The sequence below is a fragment of the Bidens hawaiensis genome, unplaced genomic scaffold, assembly GCF_021521415.1.
Source record: "Bidens hawaiensis isolate Kalapana, Puna unplaced genomic scaffold, B.hawaiensis_p1.1 tig00045507_1, whole genome shotgun sequence".
Taxonomy (NCBI): Eukaryota; Viridiplantae; Streptophyta; class Magnoliopsida; order Asterales; family Asteraceae; genus Bidens; species Bidens hawaiensis.
In genome coordinates this window covers 77,627-91,773 of record NW_027498109.1, presented here as the reverse complement: position 1 = coordinate 91,773, position 14,147 = coordinate 77,627, and the positions used below count along the sequence as shown (strand labels likewise).

At 33.1% G+C, this 14,147-nt stretch overlaps 1 protein-coding gene across 3 annotated transcripts; it reads right to left on the bottom strand.

Annotated features, from left to right (window-relative positions):
- Positions 1-643: 643 nt before the first annotated feature.
- Positions 644-7,613, bottom strand: LOC143595758 (VIN3-like protein 1). Of its 3 annotated transcripts, XM_077074699.1 has the most exons (7): positions 7,595-7,613; positions 5,579-5,627; positions 3,200-3,818; positions 2,561-2,871; positions 1,952-2,416; positions 956-1,579; positions 644-875 (listed from the first exon to the last, which is right to left on the bottom strand). In XM_077074699.1, exons 2-6 carry the CDS (start codon positions 5,607-5,609, stop codon positions 990-992), a joined length of 2,016 nt encoding a protein of 671 aa, XP_076930814.1. In that variant the 5' UTR covers positions 5,610-5,627; positions 7,595-7,613; the 3' UTR covers positions 644-875; positions 956-989. The 3 variants fall into 3 exon arrangements, with proteins under 3 accessions (XP_076930814.1, XP_076930813.1, XP_076930812.1); XM_077074698.1 differs by lacking the exon at positions 7,595-7,613 and having other exon boundaries at positions 966-1,579; positions 5,579-6,104; XM_077074697.1 differs by lacking the exon at positions 7,595-7,613 and having other exon boundaries at positions 5,579-6,103.
- Positions 7,614-14,147: the final 6,534 nt, after the last annotated feature.

Below are 14,147 nucleotides of genomic sequence, written 5' to 3'. Positions count from 1 at the left end.
TTTAATGTTTTTTTTTGCCATTACTTGTTATTGAATTGGTTGAGCTAAATAAGACTTTAAAAGTAAGTGAATTAAGCTAAATAACAATTTTTAAATAACAATTATTTGTTATTCTATTTACTTTTGTCATTCGGTTTGAACACTGAAAATTGGTTGAGCTAAATAAGACTCTATAAAAGTGTTAAAAGTGAATTAAGCTAAATAACAAATTTTAAATAACTATTTGTTATTCTATTTACCTTTTGTCATTCGGTTTGAACACTGGATTTAGATTTTGTAAAACAAAAAACCAAATTACTAGTTCTTTTCTAGTTTAAAACCAAACCAAATACCAAAATTTTAATCCAATTATCAACACCCTAATTTATATGTGAAGTGTGCTGAATGAAATTGTTCTCAAAGGATGTCTCTTACAACATTTAAATAGCATTTGCTTACTACTTTTGTCATATTTGGTTGCACCCTACATACTACGCAAACACAATCATGACTAGAGATGAGCTCCAATACCGACCGACACCGATCCCGAATTTCCCAATCCCGATTTTCTTAATAACTTGGTACCGTATCCGGTACCTAGAGCTGTAAACGAACCAGACGATTGTTTATGCAACTATGATCAAGACATATTAGGGTCTAAGAGAACAATCCATTAAGTGGAAATGAAAATGTACATTGATAAATGCTTCTGTGACACTAGCAGAAGGCAATGATACATAAATAAGACCATCTCTACATAACTAGACAATATAAATATGACTAACTTAGATTGAAAAATGAAAATGATGATAAATTCGGAAAATACGAAATAGATCTCAACTTCCAACTGATTTCTGACTAAACAAGTTCGGCAACCGTATCCCCTAATAAGATGCCTATAAAAAACAAGCATAAGTTATCAGCATAAGTTTGGTTAATAGGTCACAAATAAGTGAATGTGAATTAATATATCAACTGTTTCTCACTGTTTTTGGTAAATTTCTCCTGGTTCAATGCCACAGTTTACTGCAAAATCCATTTCTAGGCCTCTTGATATTAACGATGTCACCAAACGCGTGAACCAGCTGTCCAGCTAAGCTACATGGATCATCAATCAGGGTTTGAATAAATGTGTTGACCACTCTACGTTCCTGCTCGGTTGACCTTAAACTAAACCACGTCAACAACTTTAATCTAAACTCTTGCTTAATATACCCTTGGCACTCCAACCACCGGATGATTTTCACACAATATTCGAAATTTTCATCCAAGCTTCCGGACCCATGTTTGCGGGCCCCAAGGGGTGACCCGTTAATCAGAGTGCTATCACAGTCAACTGTCTCTTCATTTGTGCTAGCGGGCCTCTTTCGTGACACTTCACCGTTAGATATATGGTGGGCCCAGTTTTCGGATTCACCGCTTCCGTTATCGTGTTCCCCGTTTACTCCTTCCCTGTAAGAATCAATCGGAGCGACTATTTCTTCGTTTAAATCTGGCACAGTAGCAACATTCAAGTCGAGTCCTTTTAAATCCGGGCTCAGTTCCTCTGATTTTGGTGTTTCGGGCTTGATCACTTTACTGAGCTCGCTTAGATCTGCGCCTGAAATTAGGGATGCTTGTGGTTCAGTTAACCATAAACTTTTGACAAGTGCTATCTTTATATATACTAGAAGTCTAGAACGACATATACGATGTGACATCACATTTTTTGAAAAATAATAACAATAATAAATAAATATAAATAGAAAATAGAAAAACTACATGCTTATATTGAACAGGTCATTTTTGCTGCAACCAATTATAAAACACAGCTTGATGGCTGGAATCAGTTACTAATATTGAAAGGTCTGTAAAGGTTTGTTTTTATTCTGTGATTTGCCCTTATGTTTATAACAAAACTCCCACAAAAACTAGGATTAATGACAAACTCATCCCTTAATAATTAACCAAAATATATATATTTTTTTTTTACCTGAAATACCATCCAAGTAACCTTGTTCTTGAACCCAGGCAAAGCGTAGAATCTTTCCGAGTTCACGAACCTTAAACCCCGAGTCGGATTCAACATCTTTTGCGCCCGAGGTTCCTTCATTATGAGGAACCGTGACAGAATTAGGGTTCTTATGAATAATTTCCACACTTCCAGTGAAGCATTTGGCTTCTGAGTGTCCTAGATCACCTGTTTCAGTGTATGATACAACCCTAAACATGTATTCAGTGCAAGACTGCAAATTGGATATCAGAATTCTTCTTTGAGATCTTGGGAATGTTTTAACCGGATCTTGTGTGTGCGTTGGTTCTGTTGTTTTCGAGTACCATAATTTAAATCCAATAATATCGGTCGACAATGCTGTGGATAACTCTATTAAAACAAGTACTACAGAAGTAGCTGTTACTTCTTCAAATATGAATTTGCATGCTGCTGGAAGTGAACCTTCTGTAAGAAAGAAAATAGGGCAACTGTATATCAGAATTCGCTTTGACCCATTTTAAAATATTTAATAGTATGTTGTTAGATGTGAAAAAAGGTATAAATTAACTAATAACAACAAAAAACAGAACATAAATCCGTTAAATATACCTTTGCCTTTCATGCTTGTGCTAGAAATTGTAGCAGACAAATCATCTGCTTTTTGAATCACGGTAGTACAAAGTGCTTGAACTTCACTTGCAACAGCAAGTCTGCCTACAATGCCACGGGCCATTTTGGACGAGCCTCCACTCAGTGGGCCCACCTCAGTTTCCAACTTATTTTTTGCCTCTTTAACAATTTCGTGGAGTTCTTGAAACCGTGATGTCCCATCCAAAAGTCTAAAACTCAGATATATCCTGTAGCAGAGACTATCAACACGCCGTGCATCCTTAGCAATAACCAATTGCTTCTTCCAGTACCTACAAGAATTAGAAGTCCAAACAAGAAAAGAAACTCGAAATTAAGAGAAATCTAATAGATCAGAAACAAGGACAAAACTTAGAGAACTATAATTAGTGAATGCTCTTTTCAATTGCAATTGGAAAAAAATACATATAAAAGAAGTGGCATATTCGACCCATTTACTTATGAATGAGTTGAGTTTAGCCCCTAACATCGTCAGATGGGTTGTGTTAAAAGAGTTTTTGGTCAGCCCAGCCCGCTTTGACCCACATTAAAATTAAAAGCATGCATGTTTTCATTTCCCGCCTTTAGTAAACTGTATGTAGAAAGAAAAAAAAAACTCACCCAAGTATCCCTGAAACTTTACCACAAGAAGCACAGCAGTAACTCCCATCTAACTGCATCAATTGGCCAAGATTAACAACCCCTACTTTTTTATGCTGGAGGGCACACTCGATATGGCAAGATAAACCACAAGATTCCCCACTGGAAGAATCTGAAGTGCATTCCAGCCATAGACTAGGATCCTTGTTATCATCAAACAAGTGGCAAATGCAACAAGAACATCTCTTGCAAAAGGTGTCAGCAACAGACAAAACCGCTCTACATGCAGAATTCTTGCAAATCCAAGTTTCCGAAAACTTAGTGTCACCGTTTGATTCTGTAAGCGAAATCCGAACAGGGTTTTCACCTTTTCGATTCTGTTTCCTGGACAGCTGGGACTTGGGGTTTACAGTTGCTTTTTTGGGATCTTGGCTTTTTAACATTTTTTTACTCGATTTGATGGATGTTTCGGCCATTTTATGTTTTGAAAAGACGGATTTATTTTTTCTCTCTTTGCCACAATCTTTCGGTGTGCCTGACTTCACAAACTCTTGAGGTGGGCAGGGAGTTCTTGAAGCATCATCTGAGTGACTGTTTTTCTCTGGGGTGCTGTGAACACTGGAAGATATACTTTGAACACCTGAAAATAAAAATAATAAAAAAAAAGGTGAAATACATAAGAGTGAAAAGCCGAATCAGTTATAGCCTTGTAGACAGTAATTCAAAAGAATTGAAATGGGGGTCTAATAATGTGTATCAAACTTCACTTTTTTAATGGATAAATAAAATTAAAAAATGATTAAAGAAAGAAACTGATGATGCACATGACAAGAACTATGTATCAGTTTTTGGTTAATAATCGATTCAATAAAAACATCTAGTGAATTAGAAGAAGCATCATTAAACTTTATCAATGATTGGTAAAAAAGGTTTCATAAATAGCAGCGCGCAAATAAAGGTGTAAAACCATTAAACAGTAAATGATTTGGATTTTATGCAGAACATACTCAAAAAGAAACTTAACCATAAAACAACTTAATCATAATCTGCGTTCTTTTGTCTAAAAAGTATTTAAGATCCTTTATGACTAAAAGAGTAAAGATAAAGGTATCCATATTTGGTCAAAACTATTTAAAATTTCATGGCTCACAATAAGTCAGTAACTATGTAGAGGTAGAAATTCAGAAAGTCAAAGCTTTGAAATCTTTCTGTAGTACAGAACTTCTGCATAAAAAGAGTAGAATTAATATAAATGGGAAACAAATGAGCCACCAGATAAATGCATGTATAAAATTAGTTCATAAAGCGCACCCAAAGAACAGTGAATGCATTAAGTCAGAATTCAATTTTAAAAAAAGCAGGTGTTATATATTTGCAAAACTAATCACCAAACATGGAGATACGCATTCAAGCATAAAAACATATAACCGCAAGTTAAAAACAAGATTAATAATAAAATGCAGCTTCGCATTCCAAGATTAATAGTCAACATGAATGAAACTGTAAATTCTATCCAATCTCCTTGTTTTAACTATCTTTTTTAGTCTCAAGCGTATAAAATGAGAATATCAAGTGTATAGTGGAAATATATATCATACTCACCTTTCTTTTCTACAACTTCTTCCATACTACAGAAAGGTACTCTGGCGAAACATCTGCAAGAGCAGGTCAACCAGTTCATAAATCATTTTTTTTTTTGCTTTAGTGCCCTTTAAAGCACATCAATCAAAACCAAGTTGACTTTCCATCACAATGTTCTGATTTACATTGCTTATTTTGGATTATAACTAAGAGCCACATTCTTTCACTTTTACTGATAATAGAACAAATATATAATAATGTTGGCCTAAAAACTTTTTTTGTTGTCTTTATTCAAATTTGACCATAATTCATTAAAAGCATTACTTCAACAAAAAGAATGATTATGCCCCGCCCAGAATTTAAATTTGCTCGCTTAAACTTGATAACAGTCAAAGTTGAATTAGCTACCACAAATGCAATCAACATTTTTACAAGATAAGGTCAAAATTTTCATAAAAAAATAAAGGAAAATAGCAAGTTAGCAGCTAAAATTTTTGCCCACTGTTTCCTAGCCCTTGCCCTTTAGGTTATTGTGTGTTTTCAGTAATCTATTAAAAGAAGATAAATTACAAACCGTGATCAAGCAAAATATAAAAAACTAACTGCCTGCCAAAATATTTAATAGTTTTATGTTCGCAGTTTTTCTCTGATGGATGCACCGGTGCAGATTTTAGCATAGCTGGTATGCATTGTTCAAAATGTGTGATTACCAGCATAGTCTATCCTATGAAAAATTAATTAATATCTAAACATTGTGAAATAGCATAAACAAGTTTCTACAATAATATGACAAGAAACAATAGAAAAACCAAATCTCACCTTTAGCAACAAACATTTCGTCTGTATCCATAATGTCCAAGCAACCCCCCTGTGGTGAAAGAAAAAAGTTAGCATTATCCAGGTTGCAGTGTAATGAAATTGGTATTTGAGACATAAGATGAAAAGTAATCATTAAATTCTTATGGTTTAAATATGATTTGAATATTATCAATCACAATTCAGAACCATAACAAAGCTCATCCAAATAACTAACAAAAATATTCAATGTGGATTGAGACCTTAAGATGATCATATCTTTCCCTGTCATGTTAATTTTCCTTGTCAACCAGTCATCCCAAATTAGGTATATCTAACTTTGTGATTGATAAAGCTTTTTGTTAGGTATACAACTACAAAGAAACATAATAACCAACAAATCACTTTATCTACCTTCCCTGTCTCACAGCAAGGTTCATTGTGTTACACTTAAAACATCTAATAACAAACTTGTCACATATGCTACTGTTAAAAGCACGCCTCCAAATAAACATAAACACAGCCTTACACAGAACATTTAGCTTAAACATGACTTAATTTCACAATACTGTTACTACAGTGTGCAATCCAGATCAAAACAAGCAAAATAAATGCGTTGCAGCAGATTCATCAACATATCATATAATTCTATGTACATCACAGCTTTAAACCTAAAAAACTCTACGATACTGAAGAATCGCTTAAATACACGAAAGATTACACATTTACATATCACAATTTCGAAATTATCTGTTGATCTGAGCACGCAAACACATAAACATACAATACGATCAATTAACTACAGGTCATGAAGTATACATAATTATACCTATAAATACATCCTATATATGTTTTAAAGCTTTTTGTTAGGCATACAACTACAAAGAAACATGAAAAGTAACAGATCACTTTATCTGCCTTCCCCTGTCTCACAGCAAGGTTCATTCTGTTCCACTTAAAACCTAAAGACAAACTTTTCACATATTGTTAAAAAACACACCTCCAAACTAGGGATGAGCATTTTTTACCAAATACCGGTACCTACCAAACACACTCGGTACCAGTATTCATATTTTCATGTTTTCTGTATTGGTACCATTCGGTTTCGGCATTTTCGGTATTTTCAATAGTACCTGTACAGTATTCGGCATACAGTTTTACTCGTTTTCAATATCGTTACTTTTCGGTACGAAACCGGTACGGTGCCGATCTCATCCCTACTCCAAACAAACATAAACACAGGACATTTAGCTTAACCATAACCTAATTTCACAATAATGTTCATACATTGTCCAATCCAGATAAAAATATATATATATAAATAAACACATTGCAGCAGATTCATCAACATATCTATAACTCTATGTATATCACAGCTTCAAACCTGAAAAAAACTATAACAATACAAAATCGCTCAAATACACGAAGGATCACACATTTACACATCACAATTTCGCAAATTCGCGTGGATCTGAGCACGCAAACACATAATCACACAATAAAATCGATTAGGTTATGATACACACAATTGACAATTATACCTATAGATCAACAAAAACTCAAATAGAGATATATAGATTACCTTCCCCTGTGTTATACTTATAACACATTAACACCTAAAACCATACACCTTTCACATACACACACTACTGTTATAATCGCACATTCACACCTCCAATTAAACATAAACACATGTCATTCAGCTTAACCATAACCTAATTTCACAATACTGTTCATACATTGTCCAATCCAGATCAAAACAAAATAAACAAACGCATTGCAACAATTTCATCAACAAATCACATAATTCTACGAACATCACATCTTCAAACCTAAAAAACCCTACGAATTGCAAAATCGCTTAATTACACGAAGCAATTCCGCAAATTCGTGTGGATCTGAGCTCGCGAACACGTAATCACACAATACAATCAATTAGGTTATGACGGAGAATACAGAATTGACAATTGTTATACCTATAGATTCAGCATATCGTATGTATGTATTGAATTAATGAGGAGTTGTTGAGATTAGTTATACCTGTGAAGAAGAATGTGCGAAGAGAGAGAGGACGAAGAAGAAGAAAATTAGGGTTTTGTGTGGAAAAATAATAATAATAATAAATAAAATTGGTTTGTTGAATGGATGGATGGGTTGGTGGCGCGTGGAGTTTGGAAGTCAGTTGAAGTAGTTGTGGATGCAGTAAAAGTGTTAAACGTACACCTAACGCTTATCTATAGATATGTAGGGTACTTGCTTTTGCTTTGCACGCGCTGCTTTGGGTTGTAAATATATTATAGTAGGTTTTATCTTCGTATCACGAGGGTTGTTTACATTTTCGTTTGTAATATTTATATATTTTTTTTATTTTAATTTTATTTATTATAAGAAATATATAAAAGAGTTTCATTGATATATGAGATGCTATAATCCGTTTAAAAAAGCTATATGGGTTTTGTGAAACTCATGATCCGTTTATTTTTTTTACTATAAAATTGTTTCTTAATTATAAATAATATTTTTTTTAAGAAAATAGGATTTTCATATCAAATACTTGGTAAGATTAATTTTTAAATTAATAAAATGTTATAACCTGTTTAAGGGTTATCTGGGTTTGGTATGACCCATACCCGTGAGTTCGGGTCAAATGCATGAGAAACCTTCATTTACAAATAAAGCAATCTGATGGCTTGATGAGAGGTATGGAGCAACCAGAGAGATTTTAAAGATTTCGTTTATATATATTTAAGACTAGCTTTTGAACTCGTGTATTACACGGGATTTATCAAACGATAAAAATAAAAAATGTCTTTTATTTCAATTGTGATTCTCAAAATACTTATGAATTAATTTAATGTAGAATAAAAGGAAAAACAAATGGGTTAACGAAAATTACTAAAATAGCATGGTTTTGGAAACGTCGGGTGTTGATTTGCAAGAAATTTAAAAAATGTGTTAAAGTTGCGTAATTTGGTCAAACTTCAGGTATGAAAATGACACTGTGTTATAAAATCCACACTATGTTATAACCCGCTTGACAAAATGATTTTGACCCTTGACCCATAACCCATTGATAGCTAGAATGAATGAGATGAGAGATTATAAATTATGAGAAATGTAGGCTTCACACCTAAGTTTCAACATTTTTATTAGTATTTTAAGATTAAGATCGTGTGTAATAAAATTTAATAACTATTTACCATAATGTTCATGTGAACCTTTTGTTATAATTGAAAAATATTTATATTATATGTATCTAGAAATGGAAAGTAGAAAACCGAAAGTGAGTGACAAGAACAAAATATCAACTGAGAGAAAGGAAGTTCATCGTTGTGACGACTATGAATGTGAATGTGTTGATGTTATGAAGGTTTGACGAAGGTTATCAACCAACTGTTTTGTGTTTTTGAACTGATGTGGTCAGCTTTAGTCTGATGACGTGAAAAATACTGATTTTGATGGATCTCAAGGCAAAAGTTCTTACAGTTTTTGTAGGTTCTAATAAGTTTTTAAACATCGTAATATTACTGTTGCACTTGTTTTCCATGGTTCCTTGTATATGTCGAATAGTCAAATGGTATGTGAAGTGGTGTGTGTTGGACGCTAGTAAGGAACATGGTGGGATGTACTACCCTTGTGTCGAGTGGATTTTTGATCATGAACATAACATTTGATCAAAGTGTTAAGAGCATGGGATTGGAGTTTTGCAAATTTTGATGATGGGTTTTGCTAGGAGAGTCACCTTACACTTAATAAAAGAGAAAGACATATCACGAGATGTATAATAATGTGAACTTATCTTGCACTTAGCATACTGTTAATGGTTGTTATTAAAGAGGCGTCTCACTTTACACTTAATAATGTGGTTTTATTTTATATTTGTTTTTGTATATAGTACAAGTGTGCAACGATAAATTATCTTGCATTTAGCATACTGTTAATGGCTGTTATTAAAAAGAACCATGTGTCTTTGCCATTCTATAAACAATGATAATTAAGTGTGTAATTTGTGAAAGTACGAACCAAAATCACAAAGTGAAATCATCACGTGGATTATATATGTTTTTTTTTCTTTTCCTATTCAATACCTAGAAGGCATTGAATCCTATTCAATACCTAGAAGGCATTGAATATACTATTGCTTGTATAAGTTTAATAAATAACTTTTTAGAAATAAGTTTCTTAGGTTACTTTAAAGAAGTAGCTACATGGTTGGTTCATGTGGTATACGCATATTATGGATTTGACGCATTGTACTGAAAATTACATGTTTATAGTCCAATAGCTAGTGGTCTACGATGGTAAAGAGGTATGACAAGAGGATGACGGGTTTAAATAGGGGTTTTGAGTTGAGAGAAGTAATCGTGGTTCGAAAATATGAAAACGAGGATGTTGGAAATCACCATAACCTCTCTCTTCTTCTCTCTCTCTCTCTCTTCATGTCTTGATTAATTTTATATTATCAAAACTAACATATGAATATTTTGTTTGTCATAAATAAAATTGTATGATCTCCCTTGAAGTATGATTTTGATCAAATATAATATGGGCGTTTAAAAATGATACATTATAACATACCTAAATATTCAAACACACACGTTGTAACAAAATTTAAACAAATATGGAAGGCTATACAAATTTTCTTGTATAAAAATGTCATTTCTGGTCATGTAAAACAAAAAAATGGAAAATTCATAAAATAGCCTTTTCTATAGAGAGAATTCCTAAAATAACCCTTTTTTTCTTAGAATTATTTAGAATTTGCATTTTAGAGAGACTTTGGGAAAAGAAAATTATTATGGGGTAGCAAGCCAAATCTTAAAAGAAAAGGAGGGAGCAGGTAAGATTTGAGAAAATATTGAAGGTAAAGTTCAAAATTTTTGAAATATTGAAGGAAAAGTTCAAATATTTTCTAAACTCTTTTTCTCAAAAAAAGTCTCTCAAGACTATTTTTTTATGTTTTCTACATGGTCAGTTCATATTTTCAAATTTTTAGAAAAATATATTTTTTACAATTATACCCCTGAACCACCACCACCATCACCGACGCCGTCGGCCTCACCCCATCACCACCACCGTCACTACCACCATAGCCGCCTCCACTACCGTTGCAACCAATCACCGTTGCACCATAGCCGCCGTCGGCCCCACCCTATCACCACCATAGCCGCCTCCACCACCGCTGCACCCATCACCGTTGCACCATAACCGCCGTCTCCCCACCCCATCACCACCACCGGTGGTGATGGGGTGGGGGCGACGGCGTCGATGATGATGGTGGTTCAAGGTGGTGGTGGTGGTTCATGGGTATAATTGTAAAAAATATATTTTTCCAATAATTTGCAAATATGAACTGGCCAGGTAGGAAACATAAAAAACAGTTGAGAAAAAAAGTTTAGAACAGATTTGAACTTTTCATTCAATATTTCAAAAAATTTGAACTTTACCTTCAATATTTTCTCAAATCTTACCTGCTCCCTCCCTTTCTTTTAAGATCTGGCCTGCTACCCCATAATAATTTTCTTTTCACAAAGTCTCTTTCAAGTCCAAATTCTAAATAATTATAAGAAAAAAGAGTTACTTTGAGAATTCACTTTCTAAAAAGAACTATTTTGGGAATTTCCCCAAAAAAATAACTGTATAAATTTGATGTGTTAAAGGGATCAATTCGTTTTGAATAATCTAACAAAACTAGCAAATGTAAAACAAACATCTAAAAGCATCATAACAATAAACAATAATAAACCATGGATCACAAATCTTATCTTAAATATATATAAATGAAACCTCCCTAAATAATCTTAAGTCACCGGATTGATTTATTTGTAAATGAAGGCTTTTCATGCATTTGATCTGAATTTACAGGTATGGGTATCACCAAACCCAGATAACTCTTAAACGGGTTATAACAACTCATTATATTAAAAATTAATCTCACCAATTATTTGATGAAAATCCTATAAAATAGGGACATACTAAAATTGATATTCGATTTTAATTTTTTATTTTTTGAAAAAAAAAATATATTATTTATAATTAAGAAAACAATTTTGTAGTAAAAAAAGCGGGTCATGAGTCTTCCAAACCAGACAACTTTTAAACCGGGTTATAGCATCTTATTTATTAATGAAACTTTTCATCATCAACTTATAAGTATATTATTAACTTTCTTACATTAAATAAAATTAAAATTTTAAAAATATATAAATATTAAAACGAAAAATACAAAACAGGTTCGTAAAACAGAAGATAAAAGCTACTTCACAATATAAGTCGTTGATTTCAAGTGATAATAAAATACCAAAAGCTAAAACATGTTTAAAGAGACGATAAAGTATTATTATTATTGTCATTAACTTTAAACCATGTTAAAATAATACATGCTTTTGATAAAATAAACATTACTCATAAAATATTGTTTTAAAAGTCACGCGCCACGTGGGTTGAAGGGGTGTTTAGGATTGGATGGTGGGTGTGGGCAGCGTGTGGACCCCACACTGAATCAGAACCATATGCCACGTCAAAGATGCCTCTCACACTTTTCTACGCCTCCTTTTCAGTTTTTATTTTTCAACACGTCGGTCGGGTCGCGTCAACTGTATGCCCATGGACCCATTCAATATTTTAATGTTTATACATTATTGATTTGACATTATTGTTTGGTAAAGAGTTAAGACAACGTGTTAAATAAATAAATAGTTTATATAAATTGTTCAATGAACCAGACAAAAGCATTTGGTGCAAATAGTAATTATTGAATGTAAATGCACCAAATATTTAAGTCGATGGTTTATTAGCATTGACTGATTCAGAAATTTTTGTCAGCGGGTGTTAAAAAAAGTTGATCTAGAACATGTTAGATCAAACTAACATGGGTCATGTAAAAAAAACCTACATAAATTAACAATGTATAGAAATATAAGCAACAAATAGACCTCTGCATGATTTCATCTTTTGAAAACGTCAGCTATAACTTTATTCGTAAAACTTGAAAATGTTTCTTTTTCAACAACTTCAAATTACAAAGCGTTCAATATTTCGTTACATACCTGAGACGTGAAACAAAATAAAAAGTTGGTATTTCACTCCCGTATAAGTTGCAAATTGCAAAGTTTTGTTACGATTAAGCAATTTGGGGTTCAAAAAGTTGGTTTTGGGTCACTAAAATAATTATGGATGGGGCACTCGAGACTTTCGTCTAATATAGTAAAAGTTTTTAAAGGAAACTATAGATTTTAGGGGGTGCATATACTCTTTCTAGCCAAACACTGGATTTGCCCCTGTTTATTAGTAATAATTTAACCAATAAATACTCCGACTCAAATTGTTCTTATTTCTACGACACTGAATCCGGATTAACCTGGCTTGATATATTAACTTCAAATTAGTATAAACGAATAGATATCAAAAAATGGGTGGTTAGAACAAATAAAATTAAACTTTGAAAATGAAAAACAGGTGAATACAAGTAAAAAGGGAAATTTAGTTTCACCTTTTAAAAGTTAAAAGACGGAAGAAATGTAAAAAAAACAGTAAAACATGAACACTTCCACGTCTATAATATTTATACTAACTTCTTTAAAAAAATTAATCCTAAAATGGGTTAACATGACAACTCATTTGTTAACCAGGTAGTGTTCGGGTTTGACCTGTTTAATAAACATGTCGTGATAGCCGAATAACTGACACACTAAAGACATTGTTAGTCCTGTTGCAAGATATGGTCACACAACCTAGTTTAGATTTGAAAAACAGTATAAGTATTGTATATACACAGGCAATGGTAGTTCTTAGTGAGTCAGATGTTAATCACTTAATCTCATTAGTGCGTAGTTAAATAGTATTTCACATCATATTTATTACTATGACACTTCGAATGGATAGGCGTCCTTGAATATTAATGACGCTTGTTGGGGAATATAGTTATGATGAGGGATGGTATAAACAATCTATATTAGCGGATACATAGAATAAAGTATTCTCCTAAGGCTGACTCTTACCTACCTCGACCGCGCAGTAATTTATGTACACGTGGATGATGGGACAATCTTTTTTTTTAGGTGCGAAAATTGAAGTGAAAGATGAAGGATCCAAGCTCAAAGGAATCCTTTATTGACTTGTAAACTTACTGGTATATTAGATGTTTTGACCAAATCTAATCTTTACTGTTTTTTACGGGTTCTATGCTGCACTTACTAATAATTCATGTAATCGGAAACGGGAAAGAGAGGAGCGGGCTGATACAACTAACAAGAGTAGTTGAATGCGCTTGCTTAACCGTGCATCATCTTAGCAGTCCAATGCTTTGGTGATGGACGCTCGAATGCAAGCAAGCCCACTAACCTATGTTGCACCAAGCCACCAACACGGTTACACCCTTCATTTTAAACAACTAGAATAAAGATTTAGTAAATGAAAACAATGTGAAAAATGGTTGGCATCATATTTATAAGTTATAACTATGACATTTTAAGTGGATATGTGTCCTTAAATCTTAATGACGTTGTTGGGGGTATACCTATGATGATAATATGACGAGGGATGGTATAGACAATCTATATTAGCGGATGCATTGCAGAAAGCATTATATATC